General features: G+C 40.8%; 1 protein-coding gene across 1 annotated transcript; it reads right to left on the bottom strand.

Annotated features, from left to right (window-relative positions):
* Window positions 1–2,284: 2,284 nt before the first annotated feature.
* LOC134645957 (sacsin-like) lies at window positions 2,285–23,231 on the bottom strand. Its single transcript, XM_063499606.1, has 7 exons — window positions 23,203–23,231; window positions 22,559–22,646; window positions 16,556–16,667; window positions 16,189–16,335; window positions 14,667–16,098; window positions 14,394–14,482; window positions 2,285–14,283 (listed from the first exon to the last, which is right to left on the bottom strand). Exons 1-7 carry the CDS (start codon window positions 23,229–23,231, stop codon window positions 3,374–3,376), a joined length of 12,807 nt encoding a protein of 4,268 aa, XP_063355676.1. The 3' UTR covers window positions 2,285–3,373.
* Between the last annotated feature and the right edge of the window lie 49 nt (window positions 23,232–23,280).

Genomic DNA, 23,280 nt, shown 5'->3' with positions numbered 1-23,280 from the left:
TACCCACCCTATTACTGAATATAATACATTGAAATAAATACAAAGCAACTCACAAGCCTTCTTTTTTTTTCAAACTAATTGTTCCAGCATTGGTTTCTGTAAGAAAGTCAGAATGTTGTGACACATACCATGGGAGAGGACACCCACATTACAATCAAGGGAAATCAGAATAGTCACTTACTGTAACTGTGTAACAGAAGACTTTGCTGCTGTAAATCTCATTATGAAAAAATTTGTAAGACTCATTGTAAACGTGTTTGATAAAACAAATTATGACTATATGAGTGAATATATGACTCGCTAAAGCAACATCCTCCTTGTACTATTGCATGGATCTTCTACCTGTACAGGCAAGAGATGTTGAATCAAATGTAGATTACAGAAAATCCATTAATTTATCAAAGGCTATGACAGACACGGGAAATATGGGCACATATTGCTCTTGCGGACAATTGTTCCACTTCAGCAGCTTTTCATCAGGAAACAGTCTGCAGTTTTTTCTTGTAGGAAAACGGAGCTGCTTATTTCATTCCGATAATATGGTGTTGCACAAGGTAAGTAACATATTTTCTCAGGAAGAAGGAAGACTAAGTAAAATCTATGTTTATCCACTTCTAGTATCCTTCCTTCCCGTGGAATGTGGAAGCTCCACATTGTTTAAAATGAAGTACAGCTTACAGTAATTCATAGGCTGTTCCCCATTTGGCTAATTTTACATGTCATGGTGACTTTATTTGATACAGTAACAAAGCTGAATTGTCCATAAGCAGGGGAGATGTGATTTAGCTATATCATGTATGTCCGTCCTAAAAGCTGCATCACTCTTGAATAAAACAAAGTCTATGTTATGTTTTTCTGAGAGATGTTCTCATCAGCTCTGATGTATTTTTGCCCTCTTCTAGATAAAATAGGTGCTGAACTTTCTGTTAATACCCACCTGGCAACTTTTCTGTTGCCAGGTGGGTATTCAGTAATAATACATGGTGTTCCAGCTGAACCGGTTTTCATGTTGCCTCGTGATCAGCTATTAACAAACTGCAGAGCTCGTGATTCACCACATTTATGAACAACACTGATGTGTCCACCTCAACCCTCACAACTAGAACCTAAGCTCCAAAACCCAAAACATGTCTTTGCGTTAATGAGTTGAGTCTCTTCAACCCAAAATATACTAATAGAAGAATGTACCTATTGCAGTTCCCTCCAGGTTTGGATTAGATGTGTCATTAAGGCAAGTGTCTAATATGCTTGTAACACCTTGAGCTCCCATTGTATCGCACTGACTTTGTAAAGATCCTTACTTCTTTTTTCTATCTTCACATCCCTTCAGAAACAGGCGCCACCCTGCTGTATGTAGAGATTTAGTGTAAATTATCAATTGAAGGAAGAGAGAACAGGAGGCAAAACACAAGGACCAAATCTGATATATATGTGAACTTCTTCCTTACAAACAATATATGGAAACATGTATTTGCCAGATATGTTGTTAAGTTGTCATTATATTCATAACATGACTCGTGCTTCTCTTCACTGACAACTGAACATCCAAATGGGGTCCAATGACATTAATTAGATTTAGGTTCATTATCTGCTTAGACCCAATTAGAATTTCCTTTGTGAAAACCAGATTCTCGTGGAGACCATGCAGACATGTTTGGTAGTTGGGTTGATTATACCACTGGTCGGCTTGAAGGTGTTTGGAGGTACACTTGGAATTATAATTCAACAAACTCCATTTACTAATATGGATGATTAAGGTTCACACAGACAATTTTTGAGAAATGTAAGTACATTTAATGATCGTGTACAATCTTTTCTTATTCTTTCTAACAGATCTCGCCTCTAATTCTGTTTCTTTGAGTTCAGTGTATGTAAACGTAATCTTTAAGTGAGCATCACTGTCTTTAAACTGCTCAAAACACTTTGATTCAATGGTTTGTCTAATCTTGTGCATGGCTGATCTCATCTTAGCATAGATGTCTTTTGTATGTTCATCTCAGCCGCAGCTCATGAATTGCAGAGCTCAAGTAATCCTGAATTTGAGCAATCTTAATTCTACATTGCCATAGATGGTGGTCGAAGTTTAACTTCAGGGAGAGAGTCAAAGTCAGCAAACTTCAGAGATTTTTTGCTGTCAGATTTGACTGGTATTACTGGGTACAGTTTTTATGTCACTCTGGCCACTGACACATTAACATTAAATGATACAGTGAAAAAGTGAAATCACATTAAACAGACACAGTTAGTGTAAAGTAGGTAATCTTTATTCCTTTAAGAACTCCTGAATATACAGTAAATGAACAAGGAATGAAAGTATGAAATGAATGAAATGGAGTAATAATCTTAAACTTCTTATACACTTATACTTAATTATAGTAATATTAGCTAACCCTTGACCCCTATTTAGAAATATGACAGGCATTGCCATTTCTTTTCTTTCATAAGAAAACTTTTATTAAATGATAATAATAGGTTGTGACAGATTTCTGCCAATTTCTTTTGCATTTGCACTTAACATAACAAAATTACATGCTGAGTGTCTTCTGTCACCAAAACTTATGGATGACAATAGTAATAATTGTTTAAAATGTAAGAAAAATAAGTAAGAATATCTCTAAATACATTAGACAGAACTTCTACAGCAGGGGTGTCGAACTCCAGGCCTCAAGGGCCGGTGTCCTGCAGGTTTTAGATATCATCCTGTTTCAACACACCTGAATCAAATGATTAGTTCATTACCAGGCTTCTGGAGAACTTCAGGACATGTTGAGGAGGTAATTTAGCCATTTAAATCAGCTGTGATGGATCAAGAACACATCCAAAACCTTACGGGACACCGGCCCTCGAGGCCTGGAGTTCGACACCTGTGTTCCACAGTAGTTGCAGCTTCACTCAGTAAGTAGTCTTCACATTTGCCTTTTCATAAATGTTATATTACAGTAAGTATATTGCTTCCCAGCAGGTATTTACCAAACAACAATGAAGCGGTCCAATGACCTACTCCAAAGAGTAGTCAAAAATCCCAACTAAGTTGAATACAAAAAAATACTTGATATACGCATTTTCAAAACAAAACAAAACACATAATATATCAATATCACAAATGAGCAGCTTCAAAATGAAAGTAAAGCAAAACAAAGTCATACAGTGATTACATGTTTCCTAAGTAAATATTCATGAAAGTGCACAAAAACCTTTGTTGTTTATATTTCATACTAACATCATTCAGTGATCATTACTCAAAAGAAAAAAAATACAACTTAAATTCCTTTTTGGTTGTGATGCTAAATAATATTTCAGTTTTCCACTGTGGATATCATCCTTTTAACATTTAGAAAAACAATTACACTGACCAATGCCTTGTTTTAAATCCTTAATTCACATATTCTTCTATTTTATTAAGGAGCTCAGATGCCTTGTTCAGTGCCAGCATTTCATTCTCTGATCTGAATTGTCCGTTCGGTATGTGGGGATATGGATGGCAGTTGGGATATTGAGTCCTTTTGGGATCCACCCCGAGTGTCTGCAGGTTTTTCACAATCTCAGGCAGATCTCTCAGTTGGGGGCTGTAGCGGGAAACTTGTGCAGCAGTGGCTGAAATTGAGCTGCTGTTGGGGCGTTGTCCATTTCTTTTATAGCATGCTGCTATGAGAGACTTTTCCACTGCTTGATGGACCTTAAACAGACACCACTCTGTGCTCCCTCCACCAGTGTCTTTGTGAGCTGCATTGAGATCGCAGCGAGCCTGTCTACACCAGCGTCTGGCCTCTTCTCTGTCTGGCCTTGGGACATTTTCATTGTGGGTCCAGAAGTTGTAGGAATGGAAACCTCTATAACCTCTAGAGAACCTCTCTCGACTATTTCTGTGATACCTGGCCTCCTGATTCCACTGTTCATAGAAGCCTCTGAAATTTGTATTTCTGCTTGAAAAGGTCGAGTCTGCAGCTTTGGGTTTGCTGAGCTCATCCACTCGATTCTGTATATATTTGAATGCCTCAGTGGTGAGGGACTGGCAATCAGGATTTTTGTCAGGGTGCCACCTGAAGTACAGTCTCTTGATGGCTTTGTGCCTCTCCTCCTCAGGAAGCCTCCAGATCTCTGCCAAACATTTATCAATTTCCCTTTTAGCTTCCTCAACAGAGGCTGGTAAGGAATTTATTGATGGTTCAGAATAATGTGGCACAGCTCCTGTCAGTGGTTCCAGCTCCATGCAAGTGTTTTCTTCTGGTTTTAACTTTTTCTCTCGTTTAAACTGAAACAGATCAACACAGCTGACTTCAATGGGCTCATCTTGTCCAATATGTACTTTGTATCTCCATGAATATCGTCCATTGTGACCAGGCAGTTCTTCAACAATAACTGCATAAATGTACTTGTCATCAATGCTGTAGCCAACATATTCCCCCTCTTCAAAGTTGTTGAGGACATTCATGTCCAAACAATCATGCCATTCTTCTGGAACCTCTGACCCAGGGGCTGCTGGACTAAAAGAGGAACTTGCAGTTTCAGCACTGTCACGGATCTGATTTTTAGCCAAAGTTTTCCGAACATCTTGCAGATCGTCACACATGAGGAGTTGTCCCAGCACTGGAAGGTGAATTGAAGCAATTCTGTTTCCTAAAAGAACATTAATCTCCTTTGTCAGTGTCATGGTGACTTCATTTATCACTTTGAGAGCCATGTCATCATTGTGCTTTAAGTAAAAGGTGCACCCTTGTTGCCCTCGTTCCACAGATACATCTGTTTCTTCATCAGTTTTGGGAAGTGGCTGTTTATCGAGCCAGAGTGTTGTTTCCAAGGTTTTGCAGCAGATAATCTGTATACTGCCAAAAATCTTCTCACACATTTTAGTGGCATCTTCTTGTGTTATTTTGCCTTGAGAATTCTCTCTAATAAGACAAATTAATCCATATTTAAAGGTTCCTGAGGAGAGATGTTTATCAAACCATCCACTAAATTCACAGCCAGTCCCAAGTTCACAAAGCTGTATCTTTGATTCCACAACTCTTTCCTCTGTGAACTCAGACAGCATCTTTGGCTGAAATTTCTGAGGCAGCAGTTGCAACAGCTGATGATGCTCATACTTGTCGTTGCCCAAATGACATTCACTGAGTTTCTCAAGCAGCAGGAACTGGTTCTCCAGCGCTTCTTCCAACCTTTTGGCCTCAAACACTGTGTCGTTGTAGCAGAGTGTGGATGATGGGTATAATTTACCATCTACTGCAGGAAGATACAGAGTCTCCACATTTTCAAGAAGTGTCTCATTTCCCTGAGCACTGATTGACTTAAACAACTGCTCAACAGCTCGTTTCACAGTTCTCAGCTGGTTCGAATGTAGTTCTTGTTTATCACAGGAATCAGCGTAAACTGCTGCCAAAACATTACAATATTGCTCTGCAGTAGCTTCGTTCTTCACACCAATTTTCTGAAAGAATGGTGCATACATTGCATCTTCTGGAGTAATCTTGTACAGATATGGTCTGAAGTCCAGATCATAGGAGAGCGACAGACACACGTCATTAGGCCTCATAAGTTTTGTGTCTTTTTCAACCAGCACAACAGGAAGACCAGCCAGCTGGTTTCCTTCAAATCTTTTTGCTTGCAGGTAAGCGTACGAACTTCTGAACACTTTAGCTCGTGTTTTGATCAGCTGGTCAGTTTCACATGGTGACTGACAGATGTTTCTTATGTTACTGGCAACACAGTTTGGAGGTGGTTCCTCATGAGCTCCTGCATTTTTCATCATCTGCATAAGTTTCTGTGTTGTATAAACTGGTAGGTCTATAATTGACATTGAGGACCAAATCAAATCTTCTTGTTCTGGATTTTTTTCAATCAAAGAGCCTCTAATTTTAACCATTGTTCCTTCAGGAGCAAATGGTTGGTGGTAGTTGGACAGTTCTTTTCGAATATTCACTGGAAAAATGAATTTGATGTCAGCAATGCTTTCCAGCAACCTTTCCTTGTTGTCTTTGGCATCACATGCTTTATTCAAGGCTTTCCTGAAAATTAATGATGATTTCCGTTTCAGGTCTTCAATTCTTCCTTTTCCTTTTGCTTCTGATTCCAGCTGGTATGCAAAATTTATTATCTCATCGTTTGACACAACATGCTTCATTCCAAGTTCTCTGACCAGCTCTTTTGCCTTTTCTGTTTTGTAGTCATTTCCTTCACAAATCTCAGTCCAAAATCTCTCAGGAACAAATTTTACCTGGGGCAACATTTGTTTGTACAGCTCCACACTCTCATCAAAGTAGTATGATGCAGGCTCCAGTCTACCTTGAGAACTGCGAATCAGTTTCACTGTCTTCAGTGAAGAGATGATAGTTTTCTTGTCCTCTGAAGAGTAATGTAGTGACAGCAACAGTTTGAGGCTGTGAAGAATCTGTGTCTCTGTGAGTTGGTGTACAACAGGTAGAATGAACTTCATGAAATACTGCAAATCATCCAGGACCTGAATGTTGAGTGTTTCTGACAGTGTGTGGTTCTCAGAGTTGAACTTGAGAAAAATGCTGTCGATGTTGGGCAGGTTGAACAAATCTGGAAATTTTACTGAATAAAAGCTGTTGAGAACATAAACCTTTTTAGGTCCATCAATGCTCACTCGTTCACCATGTGTTGTTTCAAATATTGGTAAGGATTTGAGTTTCCTCACATACTCTTGATTGTCTTTGGACTTGGATAATCCCGATTGCAGGAACATCTGAAACTCCTTCATATCATTATTTGAAAGGTGGGAAAATTCTGGGTGATTAATTTTGTACACTTGATCCAACACTGCGCTTTGATCATCTACATCGAGAAGCTCATGCTGTAGACATGAACGTACCTCTCGGTCCATCTTAGAGAAGAAAACATGATCAAAACTCATAAAACCAAGTTTAAAGAGGATGCCTGATATGTTTTTGTGTTTCTGTGAGGCAAACACAACACTTGAAATGTGTTTCGTTGTTTGCAGCAAGTGCTTGTTCTTCAACCTTGGACACACAACAGGTAAAATGTAGCAGTCGCTAAAGGTTTTCATCACATCACTTAGTGTCAGACTTGACTCGTCATCTCTAGATGTTGGTGCTTTAATTTCACTTGTTATGAACATCCAAAGTGATTTCAGCCACTTTAACATTTTCTCATTTGGGACATGAAGACCACTGTGCGGATCAACTTCACAGTTCTTAAGAAGATGCTGAATTAATGGTTTCAGATATTTCTCTGAGCAGGGCAATGTCATTTTTTGGATGAGTTTTAAACTTTGAAGAAGTTTAATGTGGTCTTTGTTTGTCTGATAGTCTGCAAATTTGTTCTCGTAGTGAAAGAAGAGATCTTCATATCCTGATATCCACTTGAGCGACTGGGAGTTGAAAACTGTCAATACTTTATCTTTTGTGAGAAGAAGCGGAAGTCGTTCGAGCAAACTGGCATTGTCCTGGGTGACCTTTTCTGAGGAGAAAACTTTTAAACAAAATCTCAAGAGCTCTGAACATCTTTTCTCATCTTTGATCAAAGTGGCACTTATGGGTAAAGGCAAATCCTCATCTGTTTGGGTTGGATCATTGAGAGGTTTTGCTCGTAGAAAAGTCTGCACAGTGGAGGGACTGACCTCTTTCACTTCAACCCCAGCAGATCTGAAACTTGTCCAAATCCTCTGCATGTTTGTGGAATAAGGAACCAGCTTCATTCCAAGATCTTCCAAAATGTTGTTCAGCTTGAAATTTCCTGAGGTTGTCAGATAAAGTGACTTAGTAGAGTCTGTTTCACTGACATTACACCAGTCAAAAGAGTATTCTTTAATTTTTTTATCTGCAATTTTCCGTGTTGAGCTCTTCATCACAGGGATTACATCAAGGCCTTTTCCTTTCAGTGATCTGTATACTTCATGTATCATTTCATGCCAGTCTGGACAAACGTCTTTGGACACAGTTGGCCAAAAACACAAGTATTCTGTACTGAAACATGAGTCAGTACTTGCAACTGAAACTTTCTTGACTGCAATGCTGCGCCTGATGTGATGCAGGAGATCTGCATAAAGTGGAGCAATGACGTTCTGGTTCAAAATCTCATTCCAGGTTGATTTCTTACTCTTCCCATCTTCTTTCCAAAGGCTTCTCCTGGCAGAATCAACCTCAAAGTTTCCATTGACATGTACTGGCAGTCCAGTTTTCCCTGGCAAAGGAAGTGAACAAAAGGCTTCTCCTTTAAAATCCATGACGCTGGATCCTTTTGTGTTCACACGTGCAGCTAATGATGCTTGGGGAAGTTTGTCTGATAGTTTTAATTCAAAGCTGTCTTTGAAGGAGCCAAACTGTTCTGCAACAATCCACTTACTTTGTCTTTTATCTGAGGTGGAAATTGTGGTTTCATAGAAAGTCTTTTGTGTTGCTAATTTGTCTGATTGCAGTGCATTTTGTAGATGTTTTACAAAAGCTTCTTTCTCGTCCTGACTTTTCTGTGGCAGATTTTTTTCAACCTCAAAGATGGTTTTAAGTCCTCCTGAATCTTCACTGATTTCATGGACTGTGATTTTGCAGATGTTTTTCAGAAAGAGAATTAGTCCTTCAGGATCTTCAGACAGGGCAGAGCACAGTTCTTTCATGTCGTGGTCAGTGACTCCTTGCTGTGATATTTTGGAGGTATTTGCATTTGTACCCATTCTCAGAGGTAATCTGAACATGGTGCCCTCTTTAAGAGAAAATTTGTCTGGAAGAAATGATTTGTAGACATCTACATACATTTCTTTGAAAGTGTCAGCTAGTTTATAGCCAATGCCATGTCGTTGGTTATTTGAGTGATTTTCAATGTATTTTTGATTGGGGTCAGAAATGCAAAGTACTGCATCCCCTGTAAGGATCGAAGGACAGTCAGTCAGATGGTAAACAGAGTTGAATCCAACTCCGTACTTCCCTATCTTCCCTGGGGTGTTGTGCTTTCCTCCCTCTCCCAGCTGTTGAATTCCCTTAATGTCAGCATCAGAAAACACTTTGTTGTTGAACACACAAAGTGCTGGACCCTGGAGATTGTTCCATTTCTTCCCAAATGTTTTTTCTTTCCCATGTTGTCTTTTGTCCCAGATGAAGTGAATTTCTGTTGCTTCTGCATCATCAGCATTTTGGATAAGCTCTTTAAGGATATCCTTCTTTGATGGATAGGCTGAAATTATGTTTTTAATACGAACAGTCAGCTGTTCCTGCTGTTCAAAGTCAAAAGCAAACGGTGACATGTCATCAACTATGTGGGTTTCCAGAGAATGATGCCTTGTTGTTTTGATTCCAAGGTGGCGAGCCATAGCTCGTGGGATATTCTCGTGACATAATGTGACACCTGAAGTGAGTGGCATCCATGGGCTGTCATTGTAAAATAGCTCACTAGCAAACTGCAAAACTCCATGCTCATTGGGTATCAGACAGTCATCCGTGATTTTGACTTTGGCCTCAAATATCCCTTTGTTTAAAATTGTGAAGACAACTGAGAGATCACTCTTTGGTAGGGGCTTGTTTCCATGTTGAGCTTGTAATTCCTGCAACACAGTAAGAAACTGAGTGATCGTGAATTGTTTTTCAACACCTATACATGTCCAGAGGTTCCTGAAGCTTGTGAAGGCAGCTGGAAGTACGTGGAGATAGGGCTTTGCTTCAAATTGCACATTCTCAGCTACACGGTCAACATTCACAAATGTTTCCCCATTGAGGATGAATGGAAATGAACTTGCTTGTTGTGAAATGTAAGTGGTATTTCCAGAGTCACAGATCCACTGATCCAGACACTTATAACACTCAAATGCTATTTTGTAAAGCATGGATCTGTCAATGGAGTGTGCTTGTTTGCTTCCTTCATGCAGCTGCTGGAGCACCACCTCTGGCTTCGGAGTGCTGTTCACGCCCAAGATCTTTAGGACTGGATCACTGTGGTGTATTTTCAAATTACTATTATCCAGCACTGGTTGTGTCATGTTAACGAGAAGGGAGCATTTGTCACTAAAAACATCAGTGGGCCTTTTAAGTGTTACATTTCCTTCCATTTTTGCATCACCAGGGGAAAATGCTGGAAGAAATGCAGTTGTCCTCAGTGTTTTCCAGTGGTGAGAGTCTTTATCATAAATGTGATTCTTCATCAGTTCAAAAAGGCACTTCAAGTGCACAAATGCTTTCGTTTTGTCAATGCTCCAGGTTTTATTAATTGTGCCTGCTTTCTCTGTGATGTCTTCCAATGGGAGATGATCATTTGCCATACCGAGTTCCAACAAACGCTGAATCCTTTTTGGAGATCTGAAGTCATTTTCAGATCCATCAAGCAAGCGTCCCTCTTTTGGTTCAAAAAGACAGGCCACTTTCCCTGTAGGATTCACAAGTTTCCTGACATGTTGGAGCTGTCCACCCTTTGTGGGTATGCATGCATAGCAGAGCAGCAGACTGTCAATTTCTTTGATATGAAGGTCAATAGCATGCAGCACAAGGGTATCTCTACTCTTCGAGTCCATTGTAGTTAGGTTATTAAACACTGCTTCTCTGTAGAACTTCTCCCAGTTCCAGGTCCTGTTTTGTAAAACCTTTTCTAGGCCAGCCTGTTTGAAGCTGTTTCTCAGCCACAGTGGAAGAGGAACAACATGATTGGGTCCTTTTGCATATTTCTTGCAAACTTGAACTGCAAGGTCACCAATCTTTTCATCATTTTCAATGCTCTCATGTAGAAATATGGCATTGTTCATTGAGAACCATTGTTCTCCATCACTAAAGAGTTCTAGATCAACAGAGTCATCAACAATGGTTGAGTAAAGTGCATCCACTAAAGGCTTGAAAGTTTCAGTCACTTTCTCTCTCTCAGGCCAAAAGGTATGATAACAGTAACTCACCAGCTGTTTATTTTCTGACATTTTCTTTAGTGCCTTGAGTACAGTAACATATGCTGTCACTACTGGATCCTGAAGGAGAGCTTTGTTCCAGTCATTTTTCACTCCAGTTTCCCACAGAGCTTTTCGGTTGCTTGTCACCGCAAATGTGCCATTTACATTGACAGGAAGACCTGTGTGAATGGGAAGAGGAAGGAAGCAAAAGGCCTGTCCAACAAGATCTGTTCGTAATGTGGTGAATTTTCCAGTTTCTGGATCATTTTGCAAAGGCACAGCAATCCCTCCAATGGGCAAAGAGAAACTGGCCTGCTTGTTTATGTGAAGGGCCATTTTAAAGGACTCATCTGTCCCAAAGCAGTTGTACAGGAGCCAGAACTGAAGTTTAGTTTCGTTAGACTGCTGACTGGATATTTGGATAATTCTGACTGTGCAAGATTCAATTAGTCCTTTGCATTTACCATCAAGTTTCATCAGTGATTTCTCAGCTTCACGTAACTTTGACACACTGCTGTCATCAGGAATCTCCATTGCACTCACAGTGGTTTTGGACACAGAGAAGATGGTCTCTATTTCACTTTCTCTTGGTGGAGTTGATCCATTGTGTGGGATATTTTGGAGGGATAATGTAATGATGTTCTTTAAAAAAAGCAGATGGGTTTGTGAATTCTTAGAAAAGAGATGTTGAAAATCAAGGATATTGTGTTTTTGATACACATTTGTGCTTATATCTGATTTGACAGCCTCTTCTTCACTTCGGAAAGGTAGTTTGATCAGAGTTCCTGGATAGGGATCAGGAGGACTTTTTCTGGTAAAATTACAGTCAAAAATGTTTTCATATGATCCAAACTGACCAGGAAAACAATGAAAGAGTCGCTGTTGAGTGAGATCCAGCTTGATTCCAGGATTTGTTTTGTGTTTGATATGCTTTGTGAGATGAGTAACATTTGGATCAAGTATGAGAAGAGTGTTGCCACTAAGGATGGAGGGGACATCTGTCACATGATACACAGTGTTGAATCCAAGTCCAAACTTTCCAATTTTTTCCACTTTGTTTTCCTTTGAGGCTGAGCCAACTCTGACAATATTTTTCCAATCCTCTGCTGTGAACTGCTCATTATTGAAAGCCCAAAGACAAGGTCCCTGACAAAGAGCCATGTCAGGGTCAATCAGGCTTTCAGGGGCATCTCGGTGTACTCTGAAATCCACCAAGAACTTGCAAACATCTGCCCCAGCATCCTCTGCATTCTGGATGAGCTCTTTGAAAATGTCACTGTCTTCATCGTACTCTTTAAGAATGTTTTTTATCCTCATTGTCATTGGTTCAGATTGTCCATACTGCTCTATTCCTATCTCCTCTGGATCAAGGATGTGGGTACTGAGAAAACGAATTTCCAGCCATTCAGCCGCTGCTTTTGGGATTTCCTCATGTATGACATAAATTTCCTCTTCTCTGCAGTTTAGTTCTTTTAGTCCATTTTTGCTTACATCACAGAAGAGAGCTGTTGATCGTGGTTTAAGGGTAAATTTTCCTCCCTCAGCAATAACTGGCACTGGGATGTCATCCTGAACTGTTTTCTTCTCTTTCCAGAGCCAGTTGAGAATTTCTATTGACACTTTGACCTCAGAGGAACTTGCAACTGGCGGTTGTTTTGCTTCAATTGTTTGCTGGATGGAGTACAGAATGCCCAAAATGTCTTCATTTGAAAGTACTTTTCTCAGGCCAAATTTCTGGAACAATGTTCTGTACGGCAAAAATTCACTTGGCACCTTCCCAATGTAAGAACTCAGATCTAGATTATTTGGGTATTCAAGAACCAGATCCTGGGGTGCAACAAACTGGTTGTGAGTCCATAGCCAGCATGTCTCCTTGCTCATCATTGTAACAAATACAGAGACATTGTCTTGCATGTGTTTGTAAATGCTGTGCAGCTGTCTTTTGAAGTCTACATCTGTGTCAGGATTAGCCATTTCCAGTGCTTTTGATTTCAAGACTGACAGATTCTCAATCACTTTTTCAGGTGGTGGTAGGTCTTTGAGACCAAGGCTGTTGCTAACTCTGTCACTGAGCTTCCCTACCAGAGGCATTACATGTCCAACAATGTCCTTATACACAGAATGTCTTATTTCATTTGGGCAAAACAAACAATACTTCTGAGATTTATCACTGAATTGTTTTTCACTTCCAGGTTGTTCACATGGGATCCATTTTAACATTTTGAGGCAATGAAGCTGTCTGTGAGAAAACTTTGACAGTAAATCATTACTTTCCAACATTCCCAACAGAACCTGAGCTCTTCTTAGAGCCTCAGTTTGTGAGTTCACACACAGTTTGTCAGTCAGCGTGGCAGCATGTAGCAAATGTTCCGGTGAGACATCTATCTCTTTATTCAGTAATCCGATTTCTGTTAAGCTTTCCAGCATCTGCAGTGAATGAGTGTATGAAGGCGGTGGAAAGAAGTCTGACTCAAAGATGACTTTAAAAGTCTGAATTCTTGGATCAAAAAAGTCAGAGGCTTTTTTCAGCTGTCCATTCATTTCAATGAAGCTCAAGTCCTTACAGCTACATTTCAGGGATTCGTTTTGTGAGAAAAGCACCTTACCATGCTGTAAAATCCAAGTCATTATCTTATTAATGTCTTCACTGCTACAAGCGCCTTTGCTTATGCTGTCGACAAGAACATTGGCTGCTTTGGCAGTGTCCAAGAGATGAACTTTGAGCAGCTGTAACAGTCTGCGGTCAGTCTCAGTAGAACACTGGATTATGGAATCAGGCATAGGGAGCTCTGTTGGTACTGTTAGGCCTGAGATCAGAATCACAGCTTGTTTTGATTGAGCTGCAACACTTTCCTTTCCTTTCATGGTTTGAAACAAAGGCAACTTCAAGAGAAAATCTTTCTCTGTTTTTGAGAGAGAATCCAGATAAGAAAGATAATCTTTCAGTTCATTGCGTGCTGTGTGAGAGGTAGATGTGAGTTCTGTGATAAGATGCTGGAAATCTAAATTCATCAGGACTTTCAAAACACTCCTTGGAGATGGGCACAGGACGTACGAGTCAAGGTCTTCATGCTTGAGCCACTCATTTCCTCTCACCACTGTGCCACCAACTTTGTTCACCAGCTGAGCTATTTGGTCTGGTAAATTCAGCTGTTTACTTTTCTGAAAGATCAGGGTTGTGCTCTGCTGTAGTTTTGCTACTAATACAGTCTGACTGCAAGACAGAGGACTAACTGGTATTAGAGGTATGTCAGTGAAAGGACTTAACTCATTAAAATGACTGTTGAGAAACCTCCAGAATTCTTGGAACCAGTCTAAAGGTGGATGCTGACTGTTGTTGTTGTCCCATGTAACAAGGTTCTTCCCTGTCTGCTTCCAGTCTGGTGGCAAATATCGTCTTGCATATTCAGCCACATGGGATGCATCAATGTTGGTGACCTTGAAGAAATCTGAAGAGCAGATTAAAAAGATTTTTTTAAAAGATAAGAATAAATGTGTGTGCTAAAATGTGTAGCTGTGTACAAATGACTCTGCATTCTTTAAAATTACTTTGACTTACTTCTTCTGGCCAGTTCTTTCAGATGGGCACTGCAGGCTGGAGTCAGATCATGTGGGATGAAGAGGTGTTTGCAGAATGGCAGCAAGACTCTATAAAAAAGTGCAATGGATTCTGTCGATCAAACTGTTAAGAGTTCATTCAGTATAGAAATATTCCTGAACCTTCCAAATATTCAGTTACAATCAATATGTGAATAACACATAAAAATGGCAACTTTAGTCATAATGAATATAACATTTATTTTAAATATTGATAGATGTATGAAAATCCTACCTCGGAAATTCATGGCTGTCAATCAAAGCAGTGTCTTCCTCTTTGTATGTGAACGCTCTGAAAGAGCCATCACTGAGTGGAAGGAGGTGAAGACCCTCAAGTTCTTTGTATTGTTCATCACCCAAAATGTACTCCAAAAGACTGAGTTTGTCATCTTTAGTGATGTTATCCACACCGGTCCTGTGGAGAATGGCCCTGAGGAATGCTGGAGTCACATGTTTCAGGGTAGTAGGGTTTGGGTAGGCCTCATTCATGGCCCTTGCAACACTAGCTGGTAAAGTGACAAGATTTTCTCCAGATGACACCAAAGCCCTTTTAATGCCAGACAATATATTGGTGCTTGTTGGGCCATTGCAGGGGAAAACAGCTGCTGATGGAGAGATAAACTGTCTTTCATCTTTAGCAAGAGAGAGGATGGCCACGTTCTGTCTGAATAAGTGATGAAAAACATCCAGAGTGAGAGCATGCCATTTTTCTTTGTGTTGTATCTGAGTGAGATCTGGCCACAGATTGTACACAGAGGAAACAGGGAGGATAGATTTTTGGGCAAGTTTGATGGCATCTTGAATGATCTTGATGTATGCTTGTGGAAACACCTTCTTCATCAGCATTTCATTCCACAAAGCATGTTCATCATGTCTCTGGTCTTCCTCTTGCCATTTGATGTGTCTTCTATTGTCTGTGAGGCCAAAGCATGCATTGACATAAACTGGGAGTCCTGTCTTATTGGATTCATTGTTTGGAAGGGGGAGAAAGCAGCTCAGTCTGCTCTGGCTACAGTCTCTCTTCTCACCACAGGGGAATGCCAGGTCAACTTGAGGTAAAAAGCTCAACTTCTTTGTAAGCAAATCAAGATCTTCTGCAACGCCCTCTTTCATGGTACATGTTGTCAGAAGCCACTTTGTCTCTTTTTGGTCTTCTGAACTCACAGTTATAACTTTGAACCTTGTTAGACCCTCAGTGACTGACTCCTCTTCTGGCTCCAAAACACCATCTGTGGGGACTGAGGATTTCACTTCAAGTCTGGTGTTAACAGCTCCATCTTCACTAATATGTAACAAGGACACGGAGGTGACATTTTTCAAGAAGAGGAGGCTCAAATCTGCATCTGCAATGAAGCTATCAAAAAGCTCAACCACTTTATCCGAGTCATACAGATTATCAGAAATTTCTGATGCTTCATTGCGTAAAGGAAATCTAAAAATTGTCCCATTGAAGTGCTGATCCTCCAGGACAACTTTTGACCATCCATGTTCACATACATGTGAGATTATATCTCTAAATGGTTGAAACTGATCACTCATATTCAACAGAACTTCTTGGTCTTCAGAATCATCCAAAGACCACCGAAACCCTCCACTTCTCTCTCCAAATACTTTTTCTTGGGGATCCATCATGCCAAGGTGGCCTGAACTGAATATACTTGGCACATCTATGAACAAAGTAAAGATATGCTACTGTCAATTGTTTATTTAAAAAAAACATTACTCTTATCAAGTGTGATAACTATACATAGTTTCACCTGTTATGTGGTAAACAGAGTTGAAGCCGATTCCAAACCTCCCGACTTTGTTTGGGTCGTCACGCTTGACACTCCTTCCAGCCATCTGAATTCCTCCCCAGTCGTCCTCAGTGAATGCGGCATTGTTGTAGGCATAGAGAGCAGGACCTTCGTAAAAATAAAACATTCTCATGGCTTTGTGATAATACAAAAAAAAAAAGAAAAAGAAATACTGAAAAAAAGACTGCCCCCCCCCCCCCCCAAACAATCTATTTTCCTTATTGTCTGTTTTTTCTTTTTAACATTTTTTCATGTAAAAAGTAAAAGAAACGTTAGAAACATATGTTTTTGAAAAAAGGTTGTTTATTTATTGTTATTCAATAAATACCTTGATATTTTCCCAGTTCTTCAGTCCAAAGGCTCTCAGTCCCATAGCTTCGCTCATCATGGATGAAAACCACTTTTGTGGCTTGAGCATCATCTGCATTTTGAATCAGTTCCTGATTGACCAAAAAAAAACAACAACCATTAACAGAAGACAGCCAATGGAAGCTAGTAGGGCTGCAAAAATTCATCAAGTAATTTAATTCTAAAAACATTCTCAACACAAATTCTTCTATGCTGTGTTTAGCACGCTCATTTGTCAAACAATGTAAATGCTAGCTTTTCAAAAACACTGATAACACAATAGCAGCAGTGATGTTGATGCTGGCACAGTTTAATGTGGAGCCAGAGTCTGTTTACACAGAGCAAAGAGTCAGAGCCGTTAGTGAGAATGGTGAGGTCCGGATGAGTGAAAGAAAACGCTTTTCTAGCGTCCAAAACAGCAGGGCTCTTCCTGTAATTACCATTAAAACCTTTACTGGAAAAAAGCTCCTGGGAGTTACACTCACACCAGACTGGTAAAATCATCATTTAATTTCATAAAAGCGATACCTTCAGCAAACAGGGGTGAGGCTAAAGGGGACATGGGGTGTACTACACCATATTTACTTAAAGTTTTTTTGTAACAGATTAAAAGTGAAATAATATAAAATATTCCATTAATATTTGAAAATATAAACATAAAACCTTATTTCAGAACCCAATAAAAACATACACGGGCCAGTAAAACTCCAAGCAGCTGACCAGAGGGTTTTTAAGAATTGGATGCACAAGGTTGAATTTATTTTAGATTTTCTCTAATCCACAGAAGGCCAAAATATAATATATATATATTATATACATACAGTCACTTAAATCTTTTAAGTGCTACTGAAGGTTCTACAGTGTCTTTTACAATGCCAAGGCCTATTAACTTCTTATCATCATTATTAAATCATGACCGACTACAACTGAAAGTTTACAGGATTTACATTTATTTCTTAAAGACCCATTTTTGTCTCGCCCTGGACTTAGAGGGTGCCAACCAAGAAAAAAGCCCCTGCTCCAAAATTGGCACCTTCTGCTCAACTAAAATTTGCAGCTTCCCACAAGGACAAGCCAAATACATTCAGGAGAAAAGTTTTATAGTCAGACAAGATTCAGGTATTTGGCCACAATGAAAAGCAGTGAAGGTGAGTCTTTCAAACCTAAGAACAGTGTGCCAGTTTGTCAAGCATGATGTCAATAGCATCATGCTTTGGGGCTGTTTTGCTGTGGTACTGGTACATTACACAAAGGGGATGGAATATTGAAAATTGACCACTTTAAAAATTCTTCAACTTTACGTCCAACCAACAGTCAGACATTTGAAATTTAAACACAATTGAGTGTTCTAACATGACAATGATCCTAAACGCATATCAAAACTGGTTTTGAGACGGATAAAGAAGGCTAACTTAATATATATCTTTGACCCTGGGGTGGATTAGGGAAAATCCAAAATAAATCCAAACCTGTGCATACAATTCTTAGTTTTCAAAAAAAATCACTGAAAGTCCAAAATTATCATGACATTCATGCCCCTGTGTATGTAAACTTCTGAACACAACTGTATACTATTAGTGTTGAATTGTACTGTATTATATTTTCACATTTTCTTCCAACATTAAAGCACATAAAAAAGGCAACTCAGTATGGTCAAATGCACAAGAACACTAATGTACATGGTGCTTATGCGGTGCAAGTGGTGCAAAACCTCAGAAAAAAAAACAGAATTATAGTAATGCTTGCAGTCAACTTGCAGTTTACATCTATGTTTCCAATAATCTACTAATTTGATTCTTATCCAAGTCAAGTATCTAGGATAGAGAATGTTGTTTGCGGTACAGATCTTGAAGTTTAAAAAACATATTACATATGCTCACATTTGACTTGTAAAGCTGATTCCACACACAAGTTTATAGCTATGATAGCCAAAAGAGTTTTAAATATATTTGTTACTACAAAGAAACTGCATCCAAGCAGCAAAAAAGATCAAATAGTCACACAATACTCACAAGGTACACATCTAGGATTAGTGTTTTCAAGATGGCGCCGAGTATGGCAGCCTCGTCGCGAGCTCCCCCAAGCAACAGCTGTTTTTTGTGTTTAATTTTACTTTTTCTTTATTTTTTCACGAGTAGCACATGTCTCCTTGTGTACGACCGACAAACCTTACTGGACATAAAAGATGGACTTTCTCATCACTTTCCGGAGTTCAAGTTTTGCAACACGGACCCTCCGTTTGCAGACCCCCCATTCATCTCACCTGAGACGCCTTTGTTCTGGGCCCGTGGAGGCCGCAAACGCCGACGCAGAGGGAGAAGATCTGGCGTTCTGGTTCGACTGAGACGGCGCACTAACAGACCACCGTTACCCAGTTTATTACTGGCTAATGTGCAGTCTCTGGAGAACAAGCTGTGCGAGCTTCGGGCACGGATCTCATTCCAGCGAGAGATGCGGGACTGCTGCGTGATCTGCCTCACAGAAACCTGGCTATCGGACAAGGTACCGGACTCCGCAATACAACTACCGGGGTTCTCTGTGCACCGCGCGGACAGGTCACAGGAGCTTACTGGGAAAAGCAGAGGCGGTGGTGTATGTTTCATGATCAACAACAGCTGGTGTGATTATGCGAACGTGCACCCGGTCAAATCTTTCTGCTCACCGGACCTGGAGTACCTGATGATTAAGTGCCGGCCATTCTGGCTACCGAGGGAATTCACAGCAGTGATTATTACGGCGGTTTACATTCCCCCACAAGCCGACACTGACCGAGCACTCAGGGAACTGTACAGCGCGATCAGCAGTGAGGAAACCGCACACCCAGAGGCGGCGTTTATCACGACCGGGGACTTTAATAAGGGTAACCTGAAGAAAGTCTCACAAAAACTCCACCAACACATCCATTTCAGCACTCGTGGAGACCGGCTTCTTGACCACTGCTACACCTCTTTCCGGGATGCATACAAAGCCCTCCCCCGCGCCCCATTCGGCCAATCAGATCACCGCTCCATCCTGCTCCTGCCCGCCTACAGGCAGAAGCTGAAACAGGAAGCTCCAACCCTGAGGGCGGTGCACCGTTGGTCGGACCAATCGGAGTCTACGCTGCGGGACTGTTTTGATCACGCGGACTGGGAAATGTTTCACGTGGCTGCTAAAGACATTGATGAGTACACAGACTCAGTCTGCGGATTTATCAGAAAATGCGTGGAAGATGTCGTCCCATCCAGAACAGTTAAATCCTTCCCAAATCAAAAACCCTGGATTAACAGAGATGTTCGCACAGCACTGGCGGCACGGAGCACCGCTTTTGCCTCCGCGAACACATCGGACTACAAACACGCACATTACCAACTCCGGAAGACGATCAAAGCAGCCAAACGTGAGTACAGGGACAGGGTGGAGCAACATTTTGACAACCCTCTGAGTATGTGGCAGGGACTAAACACGATCACAGACTTTAGAGGGAAAACCAGCACACCGCAGACCACGGCCTCTCTGTGTGAGGATCTAAACGTATTCTACGCTAGATTCGACACAGCGAACACCACGAGACCGGACAGTGTGCGCACCGCGGATGACGTCAGTGCGCACACTGTGTCTGAGGAGGATGTGCGGAAGTGCTTCAGGAGGGTGAACGCACGCAAAGCTACTGGTCCGGACGGGATTCCCGGCCGCGTCCTGAAGTCATGCGCGGCTCAGCTGGCTGGAGTGTTTACACACATCTTCAACCTTTCCCTCTCTCTGTCTGTAGTCCCAGCCTGCTTCAAAATGGCCACCATCGTCCCTGTACCCAAATCCTCCACCATCTCCTCATTGAACGACTGGCGACCCGTAGCCCTGACCCCCATCGTGAGCAAATGCTTCGAGAAGCTGGTCAGGGACTTCATCTGCTCTGCACTACCCGACTCACTGGACCCTCTACAGTTCGCATACCGCCACAACAGGTCCACTGATGATGCCATAGCCCTGACACTCCATGCTGCCCTGTCACACCTGGAGAAGAGAGACACGTATGTGAGAATGCTGTTTGTAGATTACAGCTCAGCATTCAACACCATCGTTCCCTCGAAGCTGGACAGGAAACTACAGGATCTAGGACTGAGCAGCTCCCTCGGCAGCTGGATCCTTAACTTCCTGTCTGACAGACGCCAAGTGGTCAGACTGGGCAGCACCACCTCATCCCCCATCACACTGAACACTGGTGCTCCACAGGGGTGTGTACTGAGCCCTCTCCTGTACTCACTCTACACCTACGACTGCACGGCCACTAGAAACTCCAACGTCATTGTGAAGTTTGCGGACGACACTACAGTGGTGGGTCTTATTACCAACGGTGATGAGACGGCCTACAGGGAGGAGGTCAGCGCCCTGACCCACTGGTGTCAAGACAACCATCTCACCCTCAACGTCGCAAAGACAAAGGAGTTGATAGTGGACTTCCGGAGGTGCAGAGGAGTACACACCCCCATCACCATCAACGGCGCCGCTGTGGAGAGAGTGAGCAGCTTCCGCTTCCTTGGTGTACATCTGGCTGAGGATCTTACGTGGTCAGTACACATAAACAAAACAGTGAAGAAGGCGCAGCAGCGCCTCTTCTTTCTCAGGAGACTGAAAAGATTCGGCATGAGCCCCCGCATCCTCAGGACCTTCTATCGCTGTGCCATTGAGAGCATCCTCACTGGATGCATCACCACCTGGTACGGCAACAGCACCGCTCACAACCGCAAAGCTCTCCAGAGAGTAGTGCGGTGTGCTGAACGGATAATTGGAGGTGAGCTTCCCTCCCTCCAAGACATCTACAGGAAGCGGTGCCTGAGGAAAGCAGGGAGGATCATCAAGGACTCCAGTCACCCCAGCCATAAACTGTTCAGACTACTTCCATCAGGAAGGAGGTTCTGCAGCATCCGGTCCCGTACCAGCAGACTGAGAGACAGCTTTTTCCATCAGGCCATCAGACTGCTGAACACTTCATAGACACCTCACCCTCACTACTGGAACTTCAACATTATGCACTCCATACTGTATATAAATACCACTGTTTTGCACATACCAACCTCTGTATATTTTATATATCTTATTTTATTGTTTACTTTATTTCATTTGTAAAACATGTATATACATACTATATACACACTCAAACACACACACGTAGAAAAACATATTTAGTATACACATTCAGTAATGTATATACCTTTACATATTGTACATATATTTATTACTTTTTAGATTAGCCATTTTATATTTTGCTTGTTTTACATTATTGTATTTTGCACAACTCTGTTGCTTGTGAAGCTCGCACACAAGAATTTCACTCACATGTACTGTACCAGTGTACCTGCACATGTGATGTGACAATAAAAGTGATTTGATTTGCAGTATTGAACAATGGCCAGAAAAGTGTTTTTTTTTTAAATATTATGTTACTGTAAACCAGAAGTTTGACCCTTTGGATATAAAATATCATCATTTCCCAAAACGTATCCATTTGTGTGAAATTTGGTCAAAATTAGTTCATGAGTTCTTCACACTATGAAAGTTGGACAGAACCACGGTGATATTAGTCACTGAAGTCTGTTATGAGGCCACAATCTTCGTGTTTTTTTTGCTGTCATGATCTTGTTATTTTTTTGGAAACTGGGTGTACAATGGTGTATCTTACTGTGAAAACAGTGTTTTTTAATAACAAGGAGTTAGCCCGTTAGCACAGACTAGATAACCCTCCTTTGTGACAGTTTAAATGATCAGATTATGATTTATTTAAAAATGATTTACAAAATGGACTTAATGGTTTTTTATCAGCAAGGTACAAAATGCCAAAATGAGTAACTGAGACCATTCATTCATTAGGAAAGCATTTACTGATCAGAGCCAAGGGACAGTTTTGAAACCGGATTTCTAAAGGATTGAAAATCATTTTGCAACCCCATGAAGTACTTTAAGAAGTAACTGATAAAATGGGCTTTTGGCAAAACATTACACCAACCTTCAAAATTTGTCCGCCATCTGGATATCGACGTAGAATATCTTTCAAGTAGTCAATGAAGGGCGGTGCTGTGGCCCCGAAAGAAGTCCTATAAAAAGCAACAGTATCAGCAGAGAAATTAAAAAGCACTGAGTTTGAATTTAAATTAAACCAAAGTGAGTCCTCCTGATACACTGATTATAGGAAAGAGCTAATATTAAACAAGCTTGTGTATTTTACTTGTATTCTTAGCCATAAAGTTCTCAACTTTCAATCAGATAACAGCTTGTGATGAAATCAGAAGATACTTTATGGGACAATAAATTTAAAAGGGGCAGGTACTCATGGAAATGACTGAAGATGTGCACTCACAGACTAATAAAAACATTTCATATAGTGATTCAAATAATTACACACTGAGCAGTAATTCAATTCAATAAATAATTTGACCTACAAGTAAAATGAAAAAAATCACATTAGCGCCAAAAATCATATTAATATGCATCAGCACTTCCTACAGTACTATAGAGCCACATATTTTTTGCATACAGTACTTTCTACAGAAGTACTGTTCTGTAGGATGTGCATAACAGTATTTCCTATTGTTTTATATACAGTAGGAAGAACTGTATACATAACATTAAAGAAAAAGCAAAGCAACTCACCGAGCTTTCTTCTTTGCTTTCAGACTCATTGTTCCAGGGTGGGTTCCTGTAAGAAATTCAGGGTATTGTGACACACTG

The sequence above is a fragment of the Pelmatolapia mariae genome, linkage group LG16_19, assembly GCF_036321145.2.
Source record: "Pelmatolapia mariae isolate MD_Pm_ZW linkage group LG16_19, Pm_UMD_F_2, whole genome shotgun sequence".
In the NCBI taxonomy this organism is placed as follows: Eukaryota; Metazoa; Chordata; class Actinopteri; order Cichliformes; family Cichlidae; genus Pelmatolapia; species Pelmatolapia mariae.
Note: the sequence above shows the minus strand (reverse complement) of the source record. Positions and strands in the feature narration are given on the sequence as shown.

Coding starts and splice junctions, on each gene's coding strand:
- LOC134645957 (XM_063499606.1), bottom strand. CDS start 23,231: ATGAGTCTGAAAGCAAAGAAGAAAGCTCG. Junction 14,483..14,666: donor GACAGCCATGAATTTCCGAG/GTAGGATTTTCA, acceptor ACTTTTTTATAG/AGTCTTGCTGCCATTCTGCA. Junction 14,284..14,393: donor GAAAGAACTGGCCAGAAGAA/GTAAGTCAAAGT, acceptor TCTGCTCTTCAG/ATTTCTTCAAGGTCACCAAC.